Here is a 27,355-nt window from a genome sequence, read left to right as displayed (position 1 = left end):
ATAATTTTTATGAGTTTAAGCCAAAAAGCACATTCTTTGAGCTGCTTCTAATTTAGTTAAGAGATCAGTTAACTCAGCCAGGCATGGTGGGGCATGCCTGTAGAGCCAGCATTTGGTAAATCCTAGACTCAGTAGCCAGAACATACTTTTATGAATATTGATGAGACTGTCATGAATATATATGAATAGCTATCATTTATGTTTTTGAGGTGGAATGGAAGGAGGAGCATGGCTAGTCAGGGCAGAGTTTCTGCAAGCTGATGCATCTTCCTGGAACTCTCTTGTGTTTGTGGGTTAGTTACAGAGCTGGTTACTCACAACTCGCTCCAGACAGGAAAGAAGAAAGCAGAGTGAGGTTCTGACCCTTCACGCTCCACAGCCCAGGGCAGGGCATCCAGGCTCTGGTGGCATACGAGCTCAAGGCTGTTTGTCTCTGACACAGTCACTTCTGGATCAGGCTCCCAGCTGGCTGGAAACTGCTCTGAAATTGATGCCTTTCCCAAAGGCTTTCTCCTCAGGCTTTGGCAACTTTGGCAGGGTTAGATACTGACATCCTTAAAACCCGAGGTGTGTCTGTGTCCTCTAGATGGTCCTCCCTCCCTTCCTTTTTAAAAAAAAAAACATAATTAATGCCTGTTTGTTGTTTTTTTTTTTACATTGTAGCTGTACATATGGCTGTGAGTCACCATCTGGTTGCTGGGATTTGAACTCAGGACCTTTGGAAGAGCAGTCAGTGCTCTTACCTGCTGAGCCATCTTGCCAGCCCCCTCCCTCCCTCCCTTCCTAACTACCTCCCGGTCCAGGTATTTATCAAAAGGAAGATAAACAGCTGTAAAGACTTTAACCAGCCCATGTAGTTTCATAAGCTCAAGTCTGTTTCATGCCTAGCGATCTACTTACTGTGGTTGAACTAATTATCAATATAAGCCACAACTTAAAAAAAAAAAAATAGAGCCGGGTGGTGGTTGGCGAATGCCTTTAATTCCAGCAGTTGGGAGGCAGAGACAGGTGGATTTTTGAGTTCGAGGCCAGCCTGGTCTACAAAGTGAGTTCCAGGACAGCCAGGACTACACAGAGAAACCCTGTCTCGAAAAAAAACAAAATTAAAAAAAAAAAATAGGGTCCAGTATGATGCCTCAGTGGGTGAAGGTGCTTGATACCGACCGAGTCTGATCCCAGAGACCAAAAGGAGGAGGAAAGTGAGAAGTGAATCTATAAACACAACCAAACAACACAAACATAAACTGGAAGGGTCTGCTTTACTTTAAGCCCCATGTCTCTTGGATGAAATGTAAGAATGGCCGTAGTAAAGCCCCTAGGTCATGGGATGTTGTTCATGACTGTCCTCCAAGCCCAGCAACTGCCATCATGGGGCATTCAGCTGCTCCCGTTTGCAGAAGATCTCGCCAGCTGGGCTTGATAAGTGTTTATTTCCCTGGGAGGGTCACAGGATTCCCACTTTAGTATCCAGCCACTTCCTACCACATGATATATACTACTCTGTCCTGGAGAATGGCTAGAGTATACAGTCGGGGAAAGACTAGGGGAGTGAGGCTTCATCTATTGGGCTCTGGGGAAGTGAGCATCCCTGTTGGGTAGAGTCTTTCTAGTGTGGCCTGCCCCCGGCCCCCACGTAGGTAACCCCTCATCTGTGTTCTAATGAACTCACAGGCTCCCCAGAGTGAACCTTGGTGCAATGAAGCTTTGGTTTGTCGCTGGGACCTTGGAAGGAGGGGTAGGTACTGTTTATGTCTCCCCAAGGGAAGGAATTTTGGCAACAGATGTGCTCAGAAAAAATGGGACGTTTTGTACTAGAGTCAAACTCCAGAGAAGGGTCACGTGAGAAAGGGGGTCTGGAGAGGTTCAGACGCCTAAGATTCGTTAGACAGGTGGAGATGGAGAGAGAAAGAGAATGAGGAGAGCGGTGGGAGTGGAAAGGGAGAAAGAGACAGAGACACAGAGACAGACGGACACGGGGCGACAGAGGAAGGAGCGATGGAGAAGCCATGGGGAAATATGGAGGGGAAAGAGAAAAGCAAAGGCCGCCCGCTCGCTCTCCCACCTCGCGGAGTGCGCTGAGTGCTCGCCGCAGGTGCGGCTCTGGAGGGGACCAGACTGAGAACAGGTGGGTGGATTTCCGAGTTTCCCAAGCCTCCTGCCTTAGGAAAAGTGTGTTCTTTATAACTGAAGACATTTTATGGTCTCAGCCCAACACAGACCCCTCTCACTGAACAGTGGTTCAAGCCAGAATTCCCGAACAGCTATATTCGGAATGATGGCTTAGCACCTACTTCTTGGTAGAAAGCTTTATTTATTTATTTATTTATTATGCTTAAGAAAGTTCTTGGAAATTCCAAAAAAGACTAAGTAAAAAGTATGAGCCATAGGCACCAAGAAATGGTTCAAAGTAATGCTGTATCTTTTCCGGGTTGGGAGTAGGCACTTGGGTTGTTAATTTATAGGAAAGAGCAAGAGCCTACATGAACCTGCTATCTGTAGGCTTTATATCTTGTGGAACCTTCATGAGGTGAGACTTTTGGCAAACCTTGAGGCCGGTTGTATCAATTTTTTTTTTCTCTTGTCTGTTAAGAAAATTAATCCCAGCCGGGCGTGGTGTTCCACACCTTTAATCCCAGCACTCGGGAGGCAGAGGCAGGCGGATTTCTGAGTTCGAGGCCAGCTGTAGCTTCCCCTCCCCCAGCCTTAATGGTTCCACTGTTTACACCTGGATGGAGCTTCTCGCTCAATCGTTCTGCCACGCCCACTGCTGGAACCTGCCGCTTTGCCGTTCCGAAGCCATCAAGTGATCACCCTGCTAATGGACCCCAAGATTATTTGGCTGGAATTGGGCCCCTCCCCCTTCCTTCATAAAGGAGTGCGGAATAGTAAAAATTGAACCTTGAGCAGAGAGCTTTGTCTTGTTTCCTTCCTTATCTCGCGCAGCCCAGCCCCTCTTCTCTTCCAGGTTTCCAAAATGCCTTTCCAGGCTAGAACCCAGGTTGTGATCTACTGGCCAGACACAATAGCCAGCCTGGTCTACAAAGAGAGTTCCAGGACAGCCAGGCCTAAACAGAGAAACCCGGCCCCAAGAATCAAAAAAAAAAAAAAAAAAAGAAAGAAAGAAAGAAAATTAATCCCCCAGATAATAATGAGCATATTTAATTTTTTTAACCTTATTTTGTGGCTGTTAAGATGACTCAGTGGGTGAAGACCTGAATTTGAGAACTCACAGCTACATGGCAGAGTGAACCAGCTCCTGCGAGCTGTTCCCTGACCTCAGCATATGCTGTGGCACGCCCTCCTCTATGTTGTATGTGTACATGTGAACGTTCCATAAATGTGCGTGGCGGTCAGCGGACAACCTTGTGAAGTTGCTCTTCTCATTCCATCCTGAGCCCTAGACACTGAACTCAGGGCCCTAGGTTTCTACAGCAAGCACTTTCACCTGCTGAACCATGCTGGCCCGGAACATACTCTCTTGTGACAATTAATTGCGATTTCATGAAACTTATTCTGGTATTGCCCCTGTTTAATTAGCATGGCCACAGTGGCTTATCAAAGAGCTGGTCTCTGCTCTCTTAAATGTCGTGAGAAACCCACCCATTCTGTCCCATCCTGAGCAGCGCCAAGACTTGCGCATGCGCGCATCTGCTGTCTGGGACTAGGCCTCTGGCTCAGCTTTGCCATCCCTGGGTTGCTCTGCAGTTTTGATTCCCGGGTAACAGATTTAGGGTTGATCAAGTGCATTCTGCATTCATGTCTCCAGGCTTAGGCTTCTCACCCGAAGCCTTTATGAAGGTAGTAGCTGCCGGGCGTGGTAGCCCACGCCTTTAATCCCAGCACTGGGGAGGCAGAGGCAGGCAGATTTCTGAGTTCGAGGTCAGCCTGCTCTACAGAGTGAGTTCCAGGACAGCCAGGGCTACACAGAGAAACCCTGTCTCGAAAAACAAACAAAAAGCAAACAAACAAAAAGAAGGTAGTAGCTGATGAGGACCGGATGAGACGGAATCCTTGCATGCACACATGTGTGCATGCGTGCATTTGGAGGCAAAAGGTCAACTTCCGTGTCAATTCTCAGGCTGACATTCACCTTTCTTTTACTCCCTGCCCCCCAACCCCCTCAGACTGGCCTGTAGCAAGTAGCTAGGCTGGCCAGCAAGCCCAGGGATCCTCCCCAGCACTGGGTCGTCCCACCACACCGTTTGTTTTTCCCCTGGCTTCTGGTGATCAAACTCAAGGTCACAAAGTCTTGCATGATCATGACTTTGTTGACTAAACTATCGCCACAGCCCAAGATTCTGTACTTTTTTTTTTTAGACTTATTTATTACTGTATGTAAGTACACTGTAGCTGTCTTCAGACACCCCAGAAGAGAGCGTCAGGTCTCATTAAGGGTGGTTGTGAGCCACCATGTGGTTGCTGGGATTTGAACTCAAGACCTTCGGAAGAACAGTCAGTGCTCTTAACCGCTGAGCCATCTCTCCAGCCCCTGATTCTGTATTCTTTTTTTGTTTGTTTGTTTTGTTTTTGTGGTTTGTTTTGTTTTGTTTTTCGAGACAGGGTTTCTCTGTGTAGCTCTGGCTGTCCTGGAACTCACTTTGTAGACCAGCCTGGTCTCGAACTCAGAAATCTGCCTGCCTCTGCTTTCCAATTGATGGGATTAAAGGCATGTGCCTCCATACCCGGCTGATTCTGTATTCTTGAGTCAAAAAAAATTAACTTTATATCATTACCAAAACTTTTTTTTTTTTTTTTTTGAGTCTATGTAGCCCTGGAACTCTCCATATAGACCAGACTGGCCTTGAACTAGCCTCTGTCTCCAACTTCTGGGATTAAAGTTGTTTGTTACCACTAGGCTTCAGTAGTCATGTTTTATTTTAAAGGATTTATTTATTTATTATATGTAAGTACATGTAGCTGTCTTCAGACACTTCAGAAGAGGGCATCAGATCTCATTACAGATGGTTGTGAGCCACCATGTGATTGCTGGGTTTGAACTCAGGACTTTCGGAAGAGCAGTCAGTGCTCTTAACCGCTGAGCCATGTCTCCAGCCCCAGTAGTCATATTGTAAGCCCTCCCTGGAACTGATATTATATCAGCTTTGTGCATGGATGCCCCCAGAATTGTGCCGAGAGGGGGCAGGAAGCTTTCTGCTGGTTGCTTAATGTGTGTGTGGTCCTGTAGCAATCAAAAGCCCTGAAGAGTTAACTCACTCTCACAGATGGGGCCAGGTCTTGCCTGGGGGAATGCCCTTTGAAGCAACCATTGCAGAAATCCATCCTCACCCAGGAAGCCCCCTAGGGGGCGACCCTAGGACACTCCTGTCCTCTTCCCCCTTACACATCTTCCTTCTTTCTTTTGCCCTTTTTGAGTTGGCAAGATGCTCCCTGGGTGAAGGCGCTTGCTGCCAAGGCTGATGTTCTGAGTTACTTCCAGAGCTCACATAGCAGAAGAATGAGGTTTGTTCTCTGGATTTCACACATGGGCACCCAAACGACTGGAATCCAAAACAAAAACCCCATTGGCTCTGTTGGGATGCCTGAGGCTGAGGCTCGCCTGTGAGCAGCTGAGGCCAGGGTCGGTCTGCTTTTAGGCAACGTAAGACTAGACAGGGCTATGCCTCCTTGGGAGAAGAGGCTGAAGGGCAGCAGGGTGCCCTCTCCTATGGGGGATCAGGAGGGTGGAAGCCTGCAGATGAAGGTGGTGGCCAGCTACTGGGGACACAGATTCCCTACTGCTCTGAAATCCTATCCCTCCAGGGTTTCCATTGCTGTTCCTGAGAAGGTTTTCCAGATAACAGCTGTGACTCCCTGCAGGACAGGGTCAGCTTTGTGACCCTAGGCAGGCAGGGGAAGGTTCATAGGTATGCCAGTGTGGCCGACAGGTTCTGACTGGCTGTGTCTTTGGATCTGGCTGCACACTGGCCTGAAGACGAGTGGAGGTTGAGAGTGTGACTCAGGCTTTCACTATCTGCCATGCACTTCGTCAGGCCAGAGGAAACGCCGAAAGGCTCTCTAAATATCCAGAAACGAGCTCCATCTGGACTATAGGAGGGTTTCTGGAAGTTACATAAGCCAGCAATCCTCAAGAGCCTTGGGAGCCCGTTTGCTTCTGCTAAAAGGAGACATTTTCCTTACCTTTGGCAGAAGGGACATGTAGCTCTCCAGCTGATATACACTTATGGAGCCTATCAGCTTATCAAAGGGTCCATGCTAACCTCCAGGTTCTCAGTCCCTACTCACAGGTAAATAAATGGTAGGGATTTCAAACACCCTACACCCCAGTCTCCTGGCCCTTCCCTCCCTGTTATGGTTTGCATATGCTCAGCCCAGGGAGTGGGACTCTTAGAAGGTGTGGCCTTGTTGGAGTAGGTGTGGCCTTTTTTGGAGTAGTTGTGCCATTATGGGTGTGTGCCTAAAAGCCAGTATTCTTTTTTTTTTTTTTTTTTTTTAAGGCAGGCTTTCTCTGTGTAGCCCTGGCTATCTTGGAACTCACTTTGTAGACCAGACTGGCCTCGAACTCAGAAATCTGCCTGCCTCTGCCTCCCGAATGCTGGGACTAAAGGCGTGTGCCACCATGCCCGGCAAAAGCCAGTATTCTGCTAGCAGCCTTCAGATGAAGATGTAGAACCCTCAGCTCCTCCTGAAGCATGTCTGCTTGGATGTTGCCGTGTTCCCGCCTTGATGATAATGGACTGAACCTCTGAACCTGTAAGCCAGCCCCAATTAAATGTTGTCCTTAAAAGGGTTGCCTTGGTCATGGTGTCTGTTCACAGCAGTAAAACCCAAACAAAGACCCTCCCCCTAGCCCTTCACCTTCTAGCCTGGCTTCTCTCACTCCTCAGCTCCTGCACCTTCTGTTCTCATTGTGTTTCCCCATTCTCTAGCCCCTGTCAGTCTCCCCTCTTTCAGAGATAGCCCTGGCTCCTCTCGCTCATATCTACAATGAAACCTTCCTGCTGGATGCTGGTGGCACTTGCCTAATTCCCAGCCCTCCCAGGAGGCAGAGACAGGCAGTTCAAGGCCAGCCTGGTCTACAGAGCGAGTGCTGGGATAGCCAGAGCTACACGGTCTGGAAACCAAGTCTGGAAAAACTAAATCATCCAACCATCCAGCCAAAAACAAAGTAAAACAAAAAACTCAGAACAAAACAACCTAAAACTCCTTCCCATACCATAGAGTGGTCATGTCATCAGTCTACTCAAATTTATTGTGTGCCCACTGTGTGTTTGATTTTGGGATAGCTCTAGAGTGGTCCTGGTGAACAAGAAGGGCACTTCAGAGAATGTCTGTGTGACTACAGAGAATGGAAGGAGGGGAATGGTCAGAGAGATGTGCGAGAGAAGAGAGTGGCGAGGACACAGCTGTGGAGGAAAAGCATGCAGGATTCAGGCATGGTCAGTGGCACACACATGTAATCTCAGCAGTTGGGCGCCCCCCCCCCAAAAAAAAAACCAACAAACCAAACCTCCACAGGAAAAAAACAAAACAAACCAAAAATAGATAAGGAGGGAGAAGAGAAGAAGAAAACAAAAAAGGAAACAGGGTTTAGGGTGAGGTTGAGCCCCCTTCTTAGGGTGTTAGGGAGGATCTCGCTGTAAATAACATTTTACGAAAGGCTTTTCTGAGAAAGAGCATTCCTGTAGAAGGAATAGCAAGGCCTGAAGGCAGCCTCATGCCTCTGGTGCTACCCAAGCAGAGGGTGAGAAGGCAGAAACAGGGAGGGGCCAAAGAAGCAGGAGAGGCTAGGCTGGAGAGCCTTGTAGACTCCCTCCCAACCCCCCTGGATTAAGTTGTGGCCCCTGAAGGTTCTGAGAGGGGTGCACTGAGCTTAGGTCTCACCTGATGGAGGAAGCAGTTGGAGGTAGGTGCAAGGATTGCATGCAAAGATGTACTCATCCCAGTGTGAAGGGCTTACTGTCCAGGAATCCTCTGGCAGGAAGTTTTGACTGGTTTTGCAATGAGCTGCATATGTGATGTTTGGTGGTGGTGGTGGTGGTGGTGGTGGTGTGTGTGTGTGTGTGTGTGTGTTAGAGAGAGAGAGAGAGGCACTTGGGGTTTTAGAGCTTGATTAGAGGTGGGGGTGGGGGCATAGATGACTCAGGGAAGGGTTTATGAAGGGAGTTTGGGGTCTGGGTGGCTCCTTTGAAGCTGGGTATTGGCAGAACATTGGGCGAGGCAGTGTGTGTTCTGGTGGCTGCAGGGGATGATTGCAGGTATCACTGACAGAAACCTACTGTCTGAGTGACAGTTCCAAAGGAGCAAGAATGCCTAACTGAGCATAACTGGAGAGATGATGAAGGCTACTGACAAGGATGTGGGCAGCCTTCCCTCGGCAACGGGTAGCAGGCCATACCCAGATTCCCTCAAAGCCTGTTAGCCGACCCAGGTGAAGAGGCCAGAGACCCTGAGGGCCAGAGGAGAGTGCCACTTATACCGTGTGAAGTGCAACCATCCAGGAAAGGAGTAGGTGCAGGAAACCTTAGTTCCTCCCCAGCCCGCCCTCCCGTTCCAGAGCAGCTCTCTATAAGCTGCATTTTCCTGGTACCGATTTCATGTCCAGGTGCTGGTTAGGCTCTGGGTGAAGGGTGTTCTTCCCAGGATCACCTGGGAAGCAACCAGAGGGCAAGACTGACCTAGCCACCACATACTGGCAGCTTTCCCAAGTGTATTGTGTGTGGAAACCAACAGGGCTTAAGCCAGTGAGTTTTTGTTTTTTTTTTTAAAGATTTATTTATTTATTATATGTAAGTACACTGGAGCTGTCTTCAGACGCTCCAGAAGAGAGAGTCAGATCTTGTTATGGATGGTTGTGAGCCACCATGTGGTTGCTGGGATTTGAACTCCAGACCTTCGGAAGAGCAGTCGGGTGCTCTTACCCACTGAGCCATCTCACCAGCCCGAGTTTGGTTTTTGAAGTTGAGGGAAATAAGACCTGTACAGACAGGAAACATGTTCAGCTTTTCTTCAGGAAATGGACGGTGCCTGGAAGGGGTTCAGAGTCGGGGAGACTCTGAGGACTGAGGGACGAAAGTGAACAGAGCGGAGAGAACAGGTTTGGGTTTTGTTTTGTTTTTCTCCTATATTCTTGGGACCGGGTTTCATGAAGCCCAGGCTGGCCTCTAACTCTTTGTGTAGCTGAAGGTGATTCCGAGCTTCTGATCCTCTTGCCTATCAACTGCCGAGATTACGTTTTCTACTGTGCCCAATTTTCTGGGGTGCTGGAGACGGACCCAGGGACTGTGCATGCTAGACAAGCACTCTAGCGACTGGGCTAAATTCTGAGGCTGAGAATTATGAGTATTGTATTGAAAGTATGTTGTTACATTTTGTTTGAAAACGTGTGTGTGTGTGTGCATGCATGTGCTTGCCGTGGTGTGTGTATCGAGGAGGTCAGAGGACAGCTTTCGGGGCTCAGTTCCCACTTCCCCCCACGTGGGTGGGTCCTCAGGATTAGTAGTAAGTACTTCTACTGTCCATCCTTCTCATCAGCCCCCCATGCGTGTTTGCTTTGAGGCAAGGTCTTGCTATATAACCTTAGAGGGCCTCAAGCTCTCGATCCTGCTTCCTGAATGAGCTGGGCATTGTGTAATGTCCATACAGGTATTTTCTCTCTGTGTACACAGCCTAGCTAGCTGTGTCATGAGTACTAAATTATACCCATGTATGGATGGCTCAGCAGTGCCCAGGATATATATAAAAAAAATCATTAAATCATTGTTTTAGTTGCTACCCTCATTTGAAGATCATTTGACGGGGATGGCGAGGTTGCTCAACTGGTCAAGACATTTGCTGCCAAGCTTGACTTGAGTCGGATCCCTGGGGCCCATGTGCTGGAAGGAGGGAACTGACTGAAAGTCACACACAAGGGTTCTGTAAGACAGCACTGAACAGCTAGTCGAAATCAGCCTCTCGACAGATGAGGTGGCAGCTTGGCGAGCGGACGGGAGAGTGGGTCTTGGAGGCTCTGGGTTTGATCTCTAGCACCACCAAAAGGCAGTCAAGCCCACAGAGAAGTTATTCTGCTCTGACATCCAAACACAGACCCATTCTGGAACCAGCTCCTCCATTCCAAGGTCTTGGTCCTACCACACTGCGTTTTGATGCTGGGAGGAATATTTCAAAAGCTTGGGGATAGATGTGGGCCAATGCCTGCAAGTGGGAACACATGGGGGACAGAAGTCAGTGACTAGGGAGAGGCTGGAGTCTGAGGGTGAGATTAAATGTGGAAACAATTTGCTGAGGGAGGCAGGGATGAGTAGCCTGAAGGGACAGCTGGCTGGGCTGGCCTTGAAGGGAAAGATGATACCATCGCCGGTGGGTGGATAAGGGGCCTCTGGGGTAGCTGCAAGGCCTCTGAGCAGCTGAGGACCTAATAGGACCGAGAAGGTTGTGGTGTGCATTTCTTTGCTCTAAGGAGACTGAGCTTTGTGAGTTTAAAGCCAGCCTGAACTACACTGAGATCCAGGGCTATATAACTGAGACTCTGAGCCGGGCGTGGTGGCGCACGCCTTTGATCCCAGCACTTGGCAGAGGCAGGTGGATTTCTGAGTTCGAGGCCAGCCTGGTCTATAGAGTGAGTTCCAGGACAGCCAGGGCGATACTGAGAAGCCAGTGTGATACAGAGAAACCCTGTCTTGAAAAAACAAACAAACAAACAAACAAACAAAATCAAAAAAAAGGGAAGAGGTGAGATTTTTCTGAGTTCAGGGCCAAATTTGGTCTACAAAGAGCAGAGATCAGTCAGAGCTAAGGAGTGACACCCTGTATTAAAACTGTTTTCCATTAACCTGTTATTAGACATTGAATTTCTACAGACTTCCCTATCTTGTTTTTCAGTATTTCAAAAATTGACTTCTCTCTGGTTTGAGGCAATCCTGTGAGGGAGCCCAGGCTAGCCTGAAACTCTTGCTTAAAAATTAAATTATGGGGTTAGAGAGATGGCTCAGTGGTTAAGAGCACTGGATGCTCTTCTAGAGGTCCTGAGTTAAATTTCTAGTAACCACGCGGTGGCTCACAACCATCTGTAATGGGATCTGATGCCCTCTTCTGGTGTGCACTCACACATACGTTAAAAAAAAAATTACCGCTAGTCTGCACACACGTGGGTGTGCTAATGCCATTGTGAATATACAAATGGCAGAGGGCACTTTTAGGAGTTGATTCTCTTCTACTGAGGAGGAGTCTGGATTCGGAGCTTGGACTCAGGTCGTGGGGCTCGCATGCTAAACACTTTTACCTGCTGAGCATGACCTTGAACTTCTGACCCTCCTTCCTCTAGGTGTGTGTGACCATACCTGGGTTATACTAGTCCTGGAAACTGAATTTCAGGCCTTATGTACATAATCGGGGATGGCAGCGACTGAACCAAGTTCCCTGGTTTGGGACTTTTGATTATAACGATTAGCAGGACATCCAGCCCCTAGCCTACTGTTTCCTCGCCTCTGGGGGTGGAGTTTAAGGGTTGAGTTCACACCAGCTGGGCGTGTGCTTCCTGAGCCTTCATTTTCTCAACACTCTCTCTTGTGCGGTTGCTGTGGTCGGACTGATTTGCCTCCACTGAGGTGGCTTCTTTGTTTTGTTTTTGAAATTATCCCACACTACGTAGTGAAGCATGCTCTTGAATTTCTGATCTTCTGTGTCCTCCTCTTGGGTGCTGGGGTCATAGGCATGCACTGCCATACGTAGTTTTGTGAGATGCAGGTGATCCAACCTGGGGTCTCTGCATGTTTAGGCATTCCAACTGAGTGATGTAGCTCCCGGCTTCCCACCCGCATTTTTATTTTTGAGCGTATATAGTTGCATTATTTCTTCTTTCCCTTTCCTTCCTCCAACCCCCATGCCCCATATACTACTCCTTGCTCTTTTTCAAATTCATGGCCTCCTTGTTCACTGTTGTTACATGCATATACATACATATATAATTACACATATACATATGTAAATATAATCTGCTCAGTCTGTATACTGCTACTTGATGCATACATTTGTGGCTGAGAATTTGGTATTGGACACCTGCCTGGTGTGCTCTTCCCTGGAGAAGACTATTTCTCCCATGCTCAACAATCCTGAGTTGCCTGTAGTTCTCTGTGCAGAGCTGAGGCCTCGTGGGTTTTCCCAGTCCACTTCGGCAAGTCTAGCTAGGGGAATTGTGCACATGGCTCTGTGCAAGGTGTCTGATGGTTTGATGTCTCCCTTTCTTGCCCTGACTATTCCTTTAAGGTAGGGTCTCTACCTAGCCCCCCTCCTTTTATTTTTGGCTATTCTGGAAGCCTGCAAGCCCCAGTTATCCCCCTAGGTCCTTTGAAGCTATGATGTCTAGCTTGCCCTGTAGGTCCTGGGATCCAGAGGGGTCTCATGATTGCACAGCAAGCATTAACTACTGATTTCTCTCTATTGTCCTAGGGAAATTAAAAAACAAAAAACAGTGTGCGTGTTGGTCTGTGTATATATAGAGTGCAGGTCATGTGTGCGAGTTTGTCTGTGTATATATAGAGTGCAGGCCATGTGTGCGTGTTTGTCTGTGTATATATAGAGTGCAGGTCATGTGTGCGTGTTTGTCTGTGTATATATAAAGTGCAGATTGTGTGTTTGTCTGTGTATATATAGAGTGCAGGTCATGTGTGGGAGTTTGTGTATATATAGAGTGCAGGTCATGTATGCGAGTTTGTCTGTGTATATATAGAGTGCAGATTGTGTGCCAGTTTGTGTATAGAGTGTAGGCCATGTGTGCGTGTTGGTCTGTGTGTATATAGAGTGCAGGTCAGAGGACAGCTTTCAGGAACTAGCTTTCTCTTTCCTCCTTCATGTGGGTTCTGAGAATTCAACTTCGGTTGTCAGGCTTGGTAGCAGTCACTGTTACCCACTTAATCCTCTCACTGACCCCTTAGGGAAATTCTTTAACTCCTTAGGCCTCAACCTCATTCTTAAAATATGGGCTAACTGACAACATGCTTGCATTTATCCCTTGGCCTTTCAATTTTTTTAATCTTTGTGTATTGGCTGAGCAATTATATGCAACCTGTTCTTCAGACCTGTCTCCCTGCGTGGTAAAGGGAAGCGCTCGACTCCAGCGAGGGTGGTGCTAGCTCACCTGGGACTGCTTCCCCGCTTGCAGCTGATTGGGCTGACTGCTCGCCCTGGCTGGGCTGGGGTAGTTCCCCAGCTGTCTTGCCTTCTTTGGGTGCTCTCTCTGTGAGGTTGGGGGCATAACTGCCAATGATGCAGCTGTTGGGGCCCCTGTGTATTCACTTAGGAAAGGAACGGGTTCTGAGACATGTGACAGGATGGAGATGGTGACAGCAGTCTCTCCATGTTAATTGTTAATTGCTGGTGAGACTTTTCTAATCTTGCTTTTTTTTTTTTTTTTTTTTTTGATAATTCAGTTCTTTGTGCAATCACTTTGGGGTAATTCCAGTATGGCTTGTGCTCACTTGTGTTACAAACACACACAATTTTAGTTTTGCTTGGAGAGTTCTGGCAGGCAGCCACTACTGGGGTAGTGCGTCCCCTTTGCTGCTGCTTCCTGGTGGTATGTTCTGCATCCTCAGGGCCTCTGGACTGAGTTCAGTGGGATGACAGTCCACCTTGCTATAAAACTGTGTGTGCATGTTGTTTGTGAGTGGGGGCTCAGAAGATGAAGTTGCAAGCCAGGCGTGGTGGTGCACGCCTTTAATCCCAACACTTGGGAGACAGAGGCAGGCAGATTTCTGAGTCCAGGATGGCCTGGACTACAAAGTGAGTTCCAGGACAGCCAGGGCTATACAGAGAAACCCTGTCTTGAAGAAACCAACAAAACAAAACAAAACAAAACAAACAAAAAAAAACCCCTCCAAAACCAACCAACCAAACAAAAAAACCCCTACTCCTCCCCCAAAAAGGAAGTTGCTTTGCTGCCACTTAGCCTAACGGTCTGGGTTCAATTTCTAGGACCCAGGAGTAAGGGGCGGGGGGAAACCAACTACTGAAAGCTGTCTTTATGCTGCTGTGTAAGCTGTGCTCCTGCTGGGGCTGTTTTTTCCTTCTTTCCTTTCTCAGCCAATGCTGGCACTCCAAGGTCTTGTGCCACTAGGCGCTGTGCCACTGAGTCACATGTCTCATGTCCTCTTCTCTGATCTCATATAAGGGCTACCATGCTACCTGCCCAGGATTAGGACTTTAATTCCAGACAATGACTAGCATTTGGGGTAAAGATTCTTATAAAACTACATTTTACTTTATGATAGTGTTAGGAAATGTAATACACAAGTCCTTGGTCTATATAAACGTTTAAAGGAACTGGGGGGGACGTTTTAGTGGTCAATAACACTTCATCTTCCAGAGGACCGGGTATGGCACAAGGGAATACTCGCATCAGAATGTCAAATAAACTGTTCTAGTTATGGATCTTAACGATTTAACTTTTCAGTTTATGTGAATGTCTGCTTTGCCAGTTTGTACGTATGTGCATCACCTGCAGGTCAGCAGAGGGTATCGGGTCCCTTGAATTGGAGCGATAGAGGGTTGTGAGCCATTGTGTGGTTGCTGGGACTTGAACTCAGGTTCTCTGGAAGAACAGCCAGTGCTCTTAACCTCTGGGCCATCTCTCTAGGCCCTATCTTTATCACTTTGACTATGGCTTGTGTGCCTACTGACAGTAGGTTCCCTTGGTGCTGCACCAAGTCAATCTCTTCATCCTTATGGCTACAGTTCCAGTGGGTCCTCTTTGATTTACTCTCTCAGGTTTACTAAGTAATATTTTTCTGTATCTTGGTCTCAACTTGCAACCTCTCCTTGACTGGAACTTTCCAGTTTTCCCACTTTCAGCTGGAGACGCTCTGGTTCCGTCCACCAGTACTCGAGCTAAACCTGTTTTAAAGGGTCTCACGTACCTTGGGCTCTCTTCAAGCCGTGTGGATATCCATGTCCGTGAACTTCTGAACCTCTGGCCTCTGCCTGTGCTGGGATTAGTGGGTGCTTTGTTTCTGTGCTGCTCTGGATCAAACTCAGGCAAGCCCCCTGAGTAAATGAAGGAGTTCTCCTTCAGTTGCATGACATTCCCAGAGGAGTGAAAGTTCCATACCTTTCCCTCAGGCAAGTTGGTTTTTATCCCAGTGCCCTAAATCTTATCACTATAGTTCACCTTTCCCTTAAAGGACACTAAACTGTTTCCATGGGAACGGTGGAGTTTACGGTTTCTTTTTATCATACCACTTGGTGTTTGCTGAGTTAGGATTACTCTGAATAGGTGGGTCATCTATGTATTCATATGTACTTTCCATGTAATTAAAGTCAGCTCAGAGGCTGGAAATGCGTATTAGTTCAAAAAATCCTTGAGCTCTGGAAGGAGCAGCACTGTTGGCTACAATTTACAGATAAGGCCAATTGAGACACAGAGGTTAAGTGATTTGCCTAAGATCATACACCTGATAGTTGGAGCCAGTCTAAGGTTCACTGCCCGGGCACGACTGGGACACCTCGTTCTGCCTCCGCACGCAGGCACTAGAATGACTAGCTGGTACAACGCCTTGGTCACAAGACAGGACTCCTACAAATGACCTTGCTCGGTCAGCCCATCGCAGGGGTTAAGAATGCGGAGCCACCCCAGCACTGCGTCCTAAGCCTAAGGATAGAGACAGCCGAACCACCCTAGACTCTTTATAGACACAAAACAACTCCCTTGCCGCACCCTAGCCCGCGACAGGCGCTTTTTCCCGTTGGAAGACGACTGTCCTTTGGTGTTTGGGAATAAACAGCCGAGGTCGTTTGAGGTCAGGCCTCTTTTTCTGCCTCTCTGCTGCCCAATAAATCTAACAATGGCCATGTTTAGTTCTGTTCGGCACTCTACGTCAGAGCTTGTCAGCGCACACTGGACGTGGTGAAACAGATCCGGTTGGGTCAGGAGCCTAGTGCGGTAATTAGGGGGATTTTTCTGGAACTCTTCCACCACTCCAACAAAACGACTGACACTTGTGGCCGCAGCCCGTTTCCCACAGCCCCTCTGAGTCCCCGCCAAGTCATCGCGGACTTAAAGATTCCGTCACCCGTACCGGGCATCTTTAACCCTCCGCGGGGCGCAGGGCACGGGGTGGCGGGAGGGCTGCGGGGCAGGTGGTGACGCAGCCTCCGCGGCTCCGCTCTGGGTTCAGCCATCCTCCTGCAGAGCTCCTCCCCAGCCTCGGGGTCTTCAGGCCGAGCCCAGGTGACCGTCCTCCTAGGCTCCGCCCTGCCCTGCCCCGCCCCCCTCCGCACGAGTTTGCCGCCCCGCCTCCACCGCCGCCGCCGCCGCACAAAGGCCGGCGGCCGCCTCACCGCGCGCAGGAATCCGGCCACGCGCGCCCCAGCCCCCCACCTCCTGCCCCGTCCCGCCCCGCCCCGCGGACGCAGCCCCAGCTGGCTCGCCGCCCCCTTTTGCGCTTCACGCCCCCGACGCACAGGACGCCGAGGCGAGGCCCGCCTCCCGGCCAAGGAGCCACATCCGCGTCGTGCCACGCCGCCGGCTCCCCGCGGGGGGACTACTTCGCTCCCCGCCCCTCGGTCCCGCGCGACTTCCTGCCGCGGACGCGTCGGTGCGCGGCGCGCACGGCATGGCGGCGGCGGCGCGCGCCTGAGGAGCTGGGGGTACGCCGGCCCGGTCAGGCCTCGGCGCGGCCTACGCGCTCCACTCGCTCGCTCGTCCGCTCGCTCCCGCCCGGCGCCTCGCCATGGCGGAGCCTTCGCCGGCCCGACGTCCGGTGCCTCTCATCGAGTCGGGTAAGACACGGCCGCGCGTCCCCTGCCCGGTGCCGCGCAGCCGCCGCTGACCGTCCCTGTCTTCTCCCCGCAGAGCTGTACTTCCTCATCGCCCGCTACCTCTCCGCTGGCCCGTGTCGCCGAGCGGCGCAGGTGAGTGCCGGCTGGGCGAGCGAACCGGGGGCGAACGAACCGGGGGCGAGCGGGGCAGCTGACGGGGTCTGACCGCGCGTCTTCTCTGCCGCAGGTGCTGGTGCAGGAGCTGGAGCAGTACCAGGTCGGTCCGCCGCCCCCGCGTCCCCGTCCCCGTCCCCGCGTCCCGGTCCCGCCCGGCCTCCCGGCCGCGGTGGTCACCCGGACGCCTTTCGTGTCTCATTCCAGCTGTTGCCGAAGAGGTTGGACTGGGAGGGCAACGAGCACAACAGGAGCTACGAGGAATTGGTGAGCAGCTCCCGCGTCCTCCGCGCGCCCGCGCCCCCCCAGCCGGGTCTCTGCTCCCCTGCGGGCGCCGCGGGGCCGCGCCCGGGGGGTGGTCCATGGTGGTCCGGCGTCCCGGGACGACGGGCCCGATCCCCGAGGGCTCGCGGTGTTGGGGTGGGGGGCCGGATTTGGCAGAAAACGGTTTTGGGGGCGGCGCCGGGCGCAGGCGGGGGCGCCCCTGGCTCGCGGCCGGGCTGGGGCTCCAGGTGCGGCCGCCAGCCACTGAGAGGGGCGCTCTCATCGCTCTCTCTTCCCGATTTGTAACTCGAGCTCTCATTGGTCTCTCCCTTTTCTGCCCCGCCCAGACCTTCAGACCACTTGTTCCCCAGGAATAGAGAGAGAGTCCTTAGTGTCTCCAAAGGTGGAGAAATGGCCCACTTCTGTACTGTACTCCCTTTCTCTGTAGGATCGCACAGAGTTCTCCGTGGTGAATATGTCAGTGCGGCACCTCTGCTTCCCCGACCCGTGCACTGTATGTTGACTGGCTTTAGAAAGTTGGCTTACACTTGATCTTGCTGTATGTAGCGGTTCAGGTTTTAAGTTGACATCCGTCAGTCGGTGTGTTTATTTTTTGAGACAGGGTGTCATTACGTACCTCTGGCTTGCCTTGAACTCGGGTAGGCCAGGCTGGCCTTGAATTCATTTCCTGCTTCTGAGAGCTCGGACTAAAGTTCTGTGTGCCTGTCTTAACATTTCCGAGGAGTGGTAATGTGCGGGTTACATTTATTCTCCTTTGCCTTATTTTCCCTACGCTTGCTTAGAGGTTCTTGTGTATAGTTGAGTTTTATCCAGGTAACAGAGGCTTTGGGTGTTTGTTTATCGTTAACGGAGCACAAATGTTGCAGGAGAATATCTTTTGACAATTTTAAGATAAAAGACTCACACTGAGCATATTGGTTACAGAAGGTTGAGATGAGTGTGTGCTGTTGATGTTTGGCTGCACAGCCCCGTTTGGCTTGGACTTGTAGTCCTGCTTCACTCATCCTCTGCTGGGTGGGGATTACAGGAGAGCTCACTGGCTTCACCATGTGTCCAAGACCTGTAGTGAACAAAAAGTCAGCCAGTCAGTCATGCACGTGGGCAGTTCATTCTCCACACCTTGATTTCCAGGGCTAAGGAGTTAACTGGGTAACTAGAGGGCTCAGCAGCACAGGGCAGGAGTGCTAAAGCAGCCATTCTCAACCCACGGACCCACCCTTTGGGGGGTTGCATATCAGATATCGACATTGCAGTTCTTAACAGTAGTAAAATTACAGTTAAGTAGCAACGAGAATAACTGGTTGGGGATCACCCCAACATGAATTGTGCAGGGCTGCAGGGCCGCGGCCTTAGGAAGGCTGAGGACCACTGGTCTAGAGCCTCTACCACTGTCCTTTCCACAGCTAGGTGTTGGCTGTGACAGGTGCAGTTGCTGAGTAAAACGGGGTTGCTGGTTTGTTGTTTAATTTGACTTTTGAGAGTTATTTTTAAGAAGCAAATGTTCAGGTGGGTAAGATGACTTATCTATAAAACTACTTTCTGTTACCCCTAACGATGTGATTTTACTCTTGGGGTCCCCGAGTGGAGGAGGGAGAGATCCTATTTCCACAAGTGGGCCTCTGCCATCCACCCTCAAGCCATGGCACACATGTACAGGCATGCAATGCCCTTTTCTTTTGTCTTTTTTGGTTTTTTTTGACAGGGTTTCCTCTGAGTAGTTTGGGTTTTTTTTTTTTTTTTTTCTTCCCCCTGATACCACCTACCTCTTTTTTTTTTTTTTTTTCCTTCAGTGTTTCTCTTTGTAGCCCTGTCTGTTCTAGAACTTGCTTTCTAGACCAGGCTGGCCTCAGAGTCAACATAGATCCACCTGCCTCTGCCTCCCGAGTGCTGGGATTAAAGGATGTACGAGTAGCTTCTAGACTTCAGATGCTCTCACTTTCTTTAGTATTTAGATGAGTTCTATTTGAAGCATACACAAAGTGGGAATTGTTACCCACACACTCATAGATTTGCAGTTTACCATTTGCTGTGTTTCCGTTTTTGTTTGAGGCATTGAATTCCAATTCCCATCAGCGAAATCTTCCCACAAGTGAATGGCCTGCCAACCCAGGCACCAGTTAGCTATTACCCAGTGGTTAGTCAGAAGTTGTGTTGGTTCTCACCCATTGCGTCTCCTGTGAGCCGGTGTCCTCTGACCCCATTGAGATCCTTTTTAAGCACCCTCCATATGGTATTTCTTGTAACTGCTGGAGTTGTGTGTGTGGTAGTCCTGGAGCGTCCTGGCAGGCATGTGGTGGTCAGAGGACAGTTTAGAGCTGGTTCTTCTTCCAGGGTGGGTCCTGGTGCTTTGACTTGTTGAGCCATCTCTTCCCCCCCCTGTAATTTATATTGTGTAAGTTACATTTGGTGTGTGTGGGGAAGGTATTTGAGTGGGTGAGGGCAATTTAAGGGGTGGTGTTCCACCATTGGGTCTCAGGGATTGTATTCGGGGTGTTATGGCTTCACAGTAGTCATCTTTACTCACTGAGCCCTCTTGCCAGTCCTACCTGGAGTATTTTGAAGAAGATCCTACACATTTATGTATATCTTAAGTTCTTACTGTTGTTTATGTTGAGACATTTCACCTAGCTCAGGCTAGCCTTGAATTCCTACTTCTGCCCTGATATGATGAGGTTACAGGGGTATGCCACCATGCCTCGATAAAAAGACCATTTCTCTTCAAGGGGTACATCCCAGTTTCAGCTTTTAGCACAGCCAAAATGAAACTTCCTGAGTGCGTGTATCACAGATTTCTGTGTGGATTTTTTTTTTCTTGTTTTTTTTCTTTTTCGAGACAGGGTTTCTCTGTGTAGCATTGGCTGTGCTGGAGCTCACTTTGTAGACCAGGCTGGCCTAGAACTCAGAAGAACTGCCTGCCTCTGCCTCCCGAGTGCTGGGATTAATTTTTTTTTTTTGGTTGGATGTTTTTCATCTGGTTCTCCAAATGCCTTCATAACATTTTTGCAGGTTGAGTGGCTTAAGGCTAGGTCTCATGTAGCCCAGGCTATCTGGCCTTGAAATATGTAGCTGATGAATGACCTCTGTTCTTGATCTTGTTGCCTCCACCTCAAAGAGTGTTGGGTTAACGACTGTAGCACAGTGCTTGGTTTGAGTATAATCTTAAAACTTATTATTATTTTTTTTAAATTAGCTGACTGTAGCCCCCTCCCCCTCCAATTTTAAAACCTTTAAATAGTTATTTTCTGTACTGTTATTCTGCTGAAGAGACTGAGAGATTAGTCATCTGCCTTTATCACAGTATTTCTCATGTTCCTTTTCCTTGGTGGTTCTAATCCTTTGAAGAATCATTTGGTGGAATTTATACATTCTGGATGTCCACCTCGGGCACCAAGTCAGCCAAATTGGAATCTGTTATGGCGCATGTGGGCACTAGAAATAGAAAGCCATCCCCATTGGTTCTAGTGCAGCTTTACAGTGCTGCCCAGTGGTTTACATTTGTGCCTGTGCTGCTGCTTATCTGACTTGTGCTTAGGATCAAGAGTGCTCTTTCCTATAAGGAACTGAGACTAGATTTCTGTCAGTGTTTAGCTCTTTATTAACAGGCCTGGGCAGTCATAGAATTTAATCAGAATTTTCATGATCTGTAAGAAGTAAGAGAGAGGGACTAGAGCTCTTGAACTGAACTTGAGACTTCAGAATGGCTAAGTTTGTAAAGATGTGGGTCTCATTGAGAAAAGGAACGGAGTCTGTTGGCAATGGGAATTGGTTGGCCAGTCTGAGCTATGTAGAGTGTCTTGGAACCAGTCAAAGCGGGGGTGGGGGGTGGGGTGGGGGGGTGGGGGTGGGGGGGGCTTAGGAGGGGGTCTGTCTGTCTCCCTCTGCTGCAGATTAGATTGAGTGTTGACTTACTTTTTTTTGTGTATGTGTATGGGTTTGTATATGCCACAGTGCAAGTGCCGGTCAGAGACAGTTTGTTGGAGTCAGTCTTCTTCCATGTGTGTTTTCAGCTACTTTCTTGTTGAATAGTCTCACAGGCCTTGAACAACATTTTTATATAAGGTAGTGTCTTACTTTCTTAACCAGTATGAGGAAGCCGTTCATCCTTAGAGCGTACTGCCATTAGGAGATTGATTATCGTGACAGTTTTGAATGTCTGCATTCCTTACATGACTGATCCCACAAGGCAGTTCTGGCTGGCTTGCCAGTTCTGAGATTAAAAGTGTATTGCCATGATGAGCTCATTGCAGGTTTTCTTAGACCTTAGATTAGAAATCTTCTATCTGTCTAGTAATTCTTTTTAAGAAAATGGATCTTTGGGTGATGGTTCAGTGGTGAAGAGAATTCGCTGCTTTTTAAATAGGACCTGGGTTCCATTCCCAGCACCTACAGAGCAATTCACAAGTGTCTTTATAGCTCCAGTCTTGGGGATCCCATGCTGTCTTTTGGCCTTCAAGGGCACCTGACACGTGTTGCATAGAATATATTCAGGTAGAACACCCGTACACATAAACAAAAGTTTGAAATACTGTTCTGTTTTAACTATGCGCACATGTGTATATGTGCCCACGAGTTCCGGTCCCCTTTGAGGCCAGAGATACTGTCTAGAGCTGGAGTTACTGGCAGTTATGGTCCAGTACAGTGTGGGTGCTGGGAATCAAACTCTGGTCTTTTTCAAGAGTATCATATGCTCTTAACTGATGAGCCATCTTTCCAGCTTTTTTTATTCTTTGGCAAATTAGTTTATCTCTGTCCCTGTCTCTGCGTTGCCTTTCTTTCCTTTATTCACCATCCTTGTGTTTTCCTGTCTTACCTTCTTCCCTTCCTACAACACAGCGTTGTGTTGTGTAGTCCTGACTCATCTGGAGCTTTAGATACAGACCAGACTAGCCTTGAAACTTTGATTTGTCGCCCTTGCGTGTTGGCATTTTAGGTATAGGCCACTTTGCTAGGCCAGCTTTGTTCTGTGTAACAGGTCTAATAATAACTTACTCTAAAAGAAGCTGCTTTAAGATGTGCATGTAGGGGTTGGAGAGATGACTTAGAATATTGAAGTACTAGCTGCTCTTTCAGGGGGTCTGGGTTAAATTCTCAACACCCATGTGGCAGCTCATAACTGTCTATAATTTCAGTTCCAGGGGATCTGATACCTTCAAACAGACATACATGCAAGCAAAACATCAATGTACATAAAATATGAATAAGTCTTTTTTTCAAAAGATGTGCACATGCAGTCAGTACAGCTCTGGCTGTCCCGGAACATAGGGATCTGTCAGCTTTGTCTCCTGAATGCTGAGATTAAAGTCCTCTGGATTTGTAAGGTTGCTGCTAAAAATGGCATCATTTTAATTAATTTACATTTGTAGGGTCTTAAGAAAACAAATGTTTATGAATGAATTATCTCAATCAAGGAAGGGTGCCTGATTGGGTGACTAAAACCCGGTCTAGTGCCTGGTGCTGAGATGGGTGTGGCAGTCCTGAGTTACCCAGACTTGGCCTGGGCTGTGCCCCTTCCCTCAGGCTCACCTGCTCACTGAGGTCTGTGTCTTCAGGAGAAAGGTCCCTTTGTTTCTCTGTATGATTTTTTTTTTGTCCTGTTGTGAATATGTGTTTTCTTTCTAATTTCTTGAGTTCTTAAGCAAAAGATACGTTAGGATTTAAGTCTTACTGTTGAATAGACCTAATATTTTAAAATTAGAAAATGACCCTCATTTAGATGACACTTTTAAAAAAAGCCACTAAAAAGATCTATTTTCATGTTTATGAGTGCTTTGTCTGAAAATGTTCTGTGTGTCTGTGTGTCACGTATGTTTCTGTTAACCCCTGGATGTCAGAAAAGGTTGTGAAATTTTCTGGAACTGGAGTATGTGGTTTCCACAAATTGAATCCCAGTCCTCTGCAAGAGCAGCAAGACATGCCCTTAACATTTGGGTTATCTCTTCAGCCCCAAATGATGAGGTTCTGTAGCAGTTGAATATGAGTTTGTTTCTGCCCACCCCCTGGGCCTAGTGCTCTCCCACTGAGCCACAGCCCTGGCTCACTGTACTGGATCTTAACCATGGGCCATATGAATAGGATTCGTTTTCTGTTTTTTTTCCATGTTGCAGCCTGGGAACTAAGATTTAGGTTATCCTAAGTACCATGTTTCCAGATGTGGCCACAGTTACATGATACACACACACACACACACACACACACACATATACATATATATGTTTTTTTTTTTTTCCTTTTTTCTTTTTTTTCTGAGACAGGGTTTCTCTGTCTAGCCCTGACTGTCCTGGAACACTCTATAGACCAGGCTGGCCTTGACTCAGAAATCCACCTGCCTCTGCCTCCGGAGTGCTGGGATTAAAGGCGTGTGCCACTACGCCCGGTGTTACATGATATTTTTATGGCAGTGGAATAATTCATAAAGGCAATTCTCAAATACATGGGTGGAAACAGGTGGTTACAGGGAAATGGAGAGTCTTTGCCACACCTTCAAGTGTTAGCCTTTAGAATGGTGGGGTCTGGCTAGAAGTAGTGCACACCTCTAATCCCTGCACTTGGGAAACAGGCAGGCAAATCTCTGAGTTGGAGACCAGCCTGGTCCAGGACAGCCAGGGCTACACAGAAACCATGTCTCAAAAAGCCAAACCAAACAAACAAAAAAACCAAAATCCCAAAAGCCACAAGAAACACAGAAAGGTGGACTCTGCTCGAGCATTCTAGAAAGGATTTTACTTAACACCATGGAGAACACACAGGTGATGTCCAGCTAGTCAGGGGCCAGAGACAGCGGAGATGGTTCTGCTCTGGACCTGCACCACTCCAGCTCTCCAAACAGGTTCTAAGCAGTCCGTCAGCCTTGTACTGTGTTGAACATAGTGTGGTTATGTTTGGGTACTGCAGTTTGCACTGAGCTTTGTTGTACAAAAGGGGACACACAGATGCTCTGATGATAATTCACCCCAGTAAAAATATACTGTTTCCTCATGGGCTGTAAGTGTGGTGGCTGGGCCTTTGTAGTTTGTAGTTGACTGTTTCTGGGTATTGTTTCCTTAATTGCTGACTTTGCAGTTAAGAGCAAGACTTCCTTCCAAAGACTTTAGGATTTGGGCATTTGCAACCTTTCTAGTGTAGTTCTACTAAAAGGTTCTACATACATGAGTGTATGTATGCACATACTTACTTATTTGGAGACAAGGTCTTACTTTGTAGCTTTACCTGTCCTGGAACTCATTATGTTGACCTGTCTGGCCTTGAACTTAGAGATCTGCCTTCCAAGTGCTAGGATTAAATGCACATGCCACCACATCTAACCTGTATGCATGTCTGTAAATTAACTATTTTATTTATTTTCACTGGGTAGTCCTAGCTGCCCTGCAACTTACTCTGTAAACCAGGGGGCCTCTGCTTCCTGAGTGCTAGGATTAAAAGTGTGCCACCACTTTCCAGCAAATACTATATATTTTTTGTGTGTATACACTTTTATTTGTGTATATGCATCTCCTAACCACCACACAGGATCCAGGGATGGAACTTAGGTGTGAGAGTTGGGGTGAGTACTCCTAACCTACTGAGGCATCTTGCTGGCCCGCTTTATATTCTTTAAAAAAAAAGATTACAAAAATGTTTAGATTTATGTATATGTGTGTTAACAACTGTACACCACGTGTGCCCACAGAGGCCAGAAGAGGGCACTGGAGTCAAGGATGATTGTGAACCAGCATATGGGTGCTTGGAACCAAACGTGGGTCCTCTGCAAGACCCCCAAATGATTTTAACTGGTGAGCCATCTCACTTAGTTAGTCAAAGCAGGGACATTGTGGTCAAAATATTAAAAAATTAATTTTATATTTAGATTTACTTGCTTTGAAATAAGGTTTTGCTATGTAGACCAGGCTGGAACTCTCAGATCTTCTGCCTCAGCCTCTGAGTACTGGGGTTAAAAGGTGTGTGCCACTATACCCAGCTAGATTATCCATTATATTTTATGTATTCTCGTGGTTTTTGTTTCTTGTTTTGTTTCGTTTTGTGTTTTGGTTTTTCAAGACAGGGTTTTTCTGTATAGTCCTGGCTGTCCTGGAACTCACTCTGTAGACCAGGCTGGCTTCGAACTCAGAAATCCGCCTGCCTCTGCCTCCCAAGTGCTGGAACCAAAGGCGTGGGCCACCACTGCCTGGCGTTAGCCAGCTTCTTAAGGATGTGTCAGATCAGGGGTGTGTGCATAGAAGCAGATATGTGCCTGCAATCCCATCTTAGACAGCTAAGGATGAGGATCTCAAATGGAGGAGGCCATACGTAGCATAACCCTGTGTCAAAAACAAAAACAAAACTTGTGTCATTGAATAGTCATGGTGCTAATGACGGAGCTTGGTTGTAGATTGTTTCCTGTTCATGTGTGATGCTCTGGATTAAACCCTCAGCTGTAAACAGCACCTCCCCACTCAGCTATTAAAAACAATGAATTTATGAAATTCTTAGACAAATGGATGGGTCTGAAGGATATCATCTTGAGTGAGGTAACCCAATTGCAAAAGAACACACATGATGTACACTCACTGATAAGTGGATATTAGCCCAGAAGCTCAGAATCCTTCTTAGAAGGGGGAACAAAATACCCATGGAAGGAGTTACAGAGAGAAAGTTCGGGGCAGAGACTGAAGGAATGACCATCCAGAGACTGCCCCACTTGGGGATCCATCCCATAAACAACTACCAAACCTAGACACTATGGCAGATGCCAATAAGAGCCTGATGACAGGAGCCTGATATAGCTGTCTCCTGAGGGCCTCTGCCTGTGCCTGACAAATACAGAAGTCGATGCTCACAATCATCTATTGGACGGAACACAAGGTCCCCAAAGAAGGAGCTAGAGAAAGTACCCAGGGAGCTGAAGGGGTCCGAAGCCCCATAGAAGGGACATCCATATGAACTAGCCAGTACCCTCAGAGCTCCTTGGAACTAAACCACCAATCAAAGAAAACACATGGTGGAACTTGTGGCTCTAGCTGTATATGTAGCAGAGAATGGCCTAGTTGGTCATCAATGGGAGGAGAGGCCCTAGGTCCTGTGAAGGTTCTGTGTCCGAGTATAGGGGAATGCCAGGACCAGGAATAGGAGTGGGTGGGTTGGGGAGCAGGGGGATGGGGAAGGGAATAGGAGATTTTCGAAGAGGAAACTAGGAAAGGAGATAACATTTGAAATGTAAATAAAGAAAATATCTAATTAAAACAAAAAAACAGCACCTCCCCAAACAGGCAAACCAGCCTGCAGCCTCCTACTCAGAGTCACAAATCCACTACTGTAATCCACACTTGTAACTCCTGCATCCTGAAGGCTGAGACTTAGGAAAGCATACAAATTCCAGGCCATCCAGGGCCCAAAGTGAAACTCTTTTTAAAAAAAAGAAAAAAATGAGCTGGGTGTGGTGATGCACCTGCCCAGAGGTAGTTAGATCTCTGAGTTCAAGGCCTGCAATATATGTATGTGATATATATCATTCAGCTTTGTTTGAGATGCATTCATGTCATTTAATGGGGGGTGTCTCCATAAGTTAAAGTTACAGTTCTCTTTGTGTTTTGTTCTTTATTGCAGTATAGTTAACATTCTGCCTAATGATTCTATTTAGGTGTTGACTTTGATAAGAGCAGAGTGTTGTTACCACAGTGAAAACAGTGAAGAGTTCTACTGGTGCCTTCATGTGTTCTCTGATATTCCCCGACTGCCGCTGGTTCTGTCTGTTCTATCGTATCAGTATATTATTTCAGGTTTTTGATCTCTGATATATTAATGAATGTATATAATGTCCCTACTTCCCTAGATTCCTCTCTGACCACCTTGATCACCTCTTTCTTTCTTAGTGATCTTCTGAGTGAGTCTTAGTCTTAATTCATGGGTTTTCTACCTGCAGGTCTTGCCCCCTTTGGAGGTTGCATAGCAGGTATTTGCATGATGATTCATAACAGGAGCAAAATGAAAGTTATGAAGTAGCAACAAAATAACTTTATGGTTGGGGCTCATGGTAGCATGAAGAACTGTGAAAGGGCCACGGCACTAGGAAGGCCGAGCACCACTGTTGAACTAGCACTGCTCATGTGCAGAGTTGTGGACTCATCTTTCCTGGTCTTTTAAAAAGTCTGTTGTGACCCTGGCTGACCTGGAACTGGATATGTAGGTCAAGTTGATCTTGAACATGAGTTCT

The 27,355-nt window shown here is 47.9% G+C and overlaps 1 protein-coding gene and 1 long non-coding RNA gene across 3 annotated transcripts in view; one reads left to right on the top strand and one right to left on the bottom strand.

Annotated features, from left to right (window-relative positions):
- Positions 1 to 8,768: 8,768 nt before the first annotated feature.
- On the bottom strand, positions 8,769 to 16,224 carry LOC115029550 (uncharacterized). Its single transcript, XR_003835111.2, has 3 exons — positions 16,029 to 16,224; positions 14,871 to 14,997; positions 8,769 to 10,152 (listed from the first exon to the last, which is right to left on the bottom strand). It is a non-coding gene; the product is annotated as an uncharacterized LOC115029550 (long non-coding RNA).
- Positions 16,225 to 16,561: 337 nt separating this feature from the next.
- Positions 16,562 to 27,355, top strand: part of Brwd1 (bromodomain and WD repeat domain containing 1) — an 89,970-nt gene continuing 79,176 nt past the window's right edge. For both annotated transcript variants that reach the window (XM_085832443.1, XM_085832444.1), the window contains exons 1-4: positions 16,562 to 16,731; positions 16,805 to 16,863; positions 16,958 to 16,987; positions 17,092 to 17,151. In XM_085832443.1, coding sequence (XP_085688569.1) covers positions 16,683 to 16,731; positions 16,805 to 16,863; positions 16,958 to 16,987; positions 17,092 to 17,151 — 198 coding nt within the window. In that variant the 5' untranslated portion in view covers positions 16,562 to 16,682. The remainder of the gene's footprint in view (positions 16,732 to 16,804; positions 16,864 to 16,957; positions 16,988 to 17,091; positions 17,152 to 27,355) is intronic.

The sequence above is a fragment of the Mus caroli genome, unplaced genomic scaffold (assembly GCF_978045245.1).
Source record: "Mus caroli unplaced genomic scaffold, Mus_caroli_1 scaffold_17, whole genome shotgun sequence".
NCBI lineage: Eukaryota > Metazoa > Chordata > Mammalia > Rodentia > Muridae > Mus > Mus caroli.
Note: the sequence above shows the minus strand (reverse complement) of the source record. Positions and strands in the feature narration are given on the sequence as shown.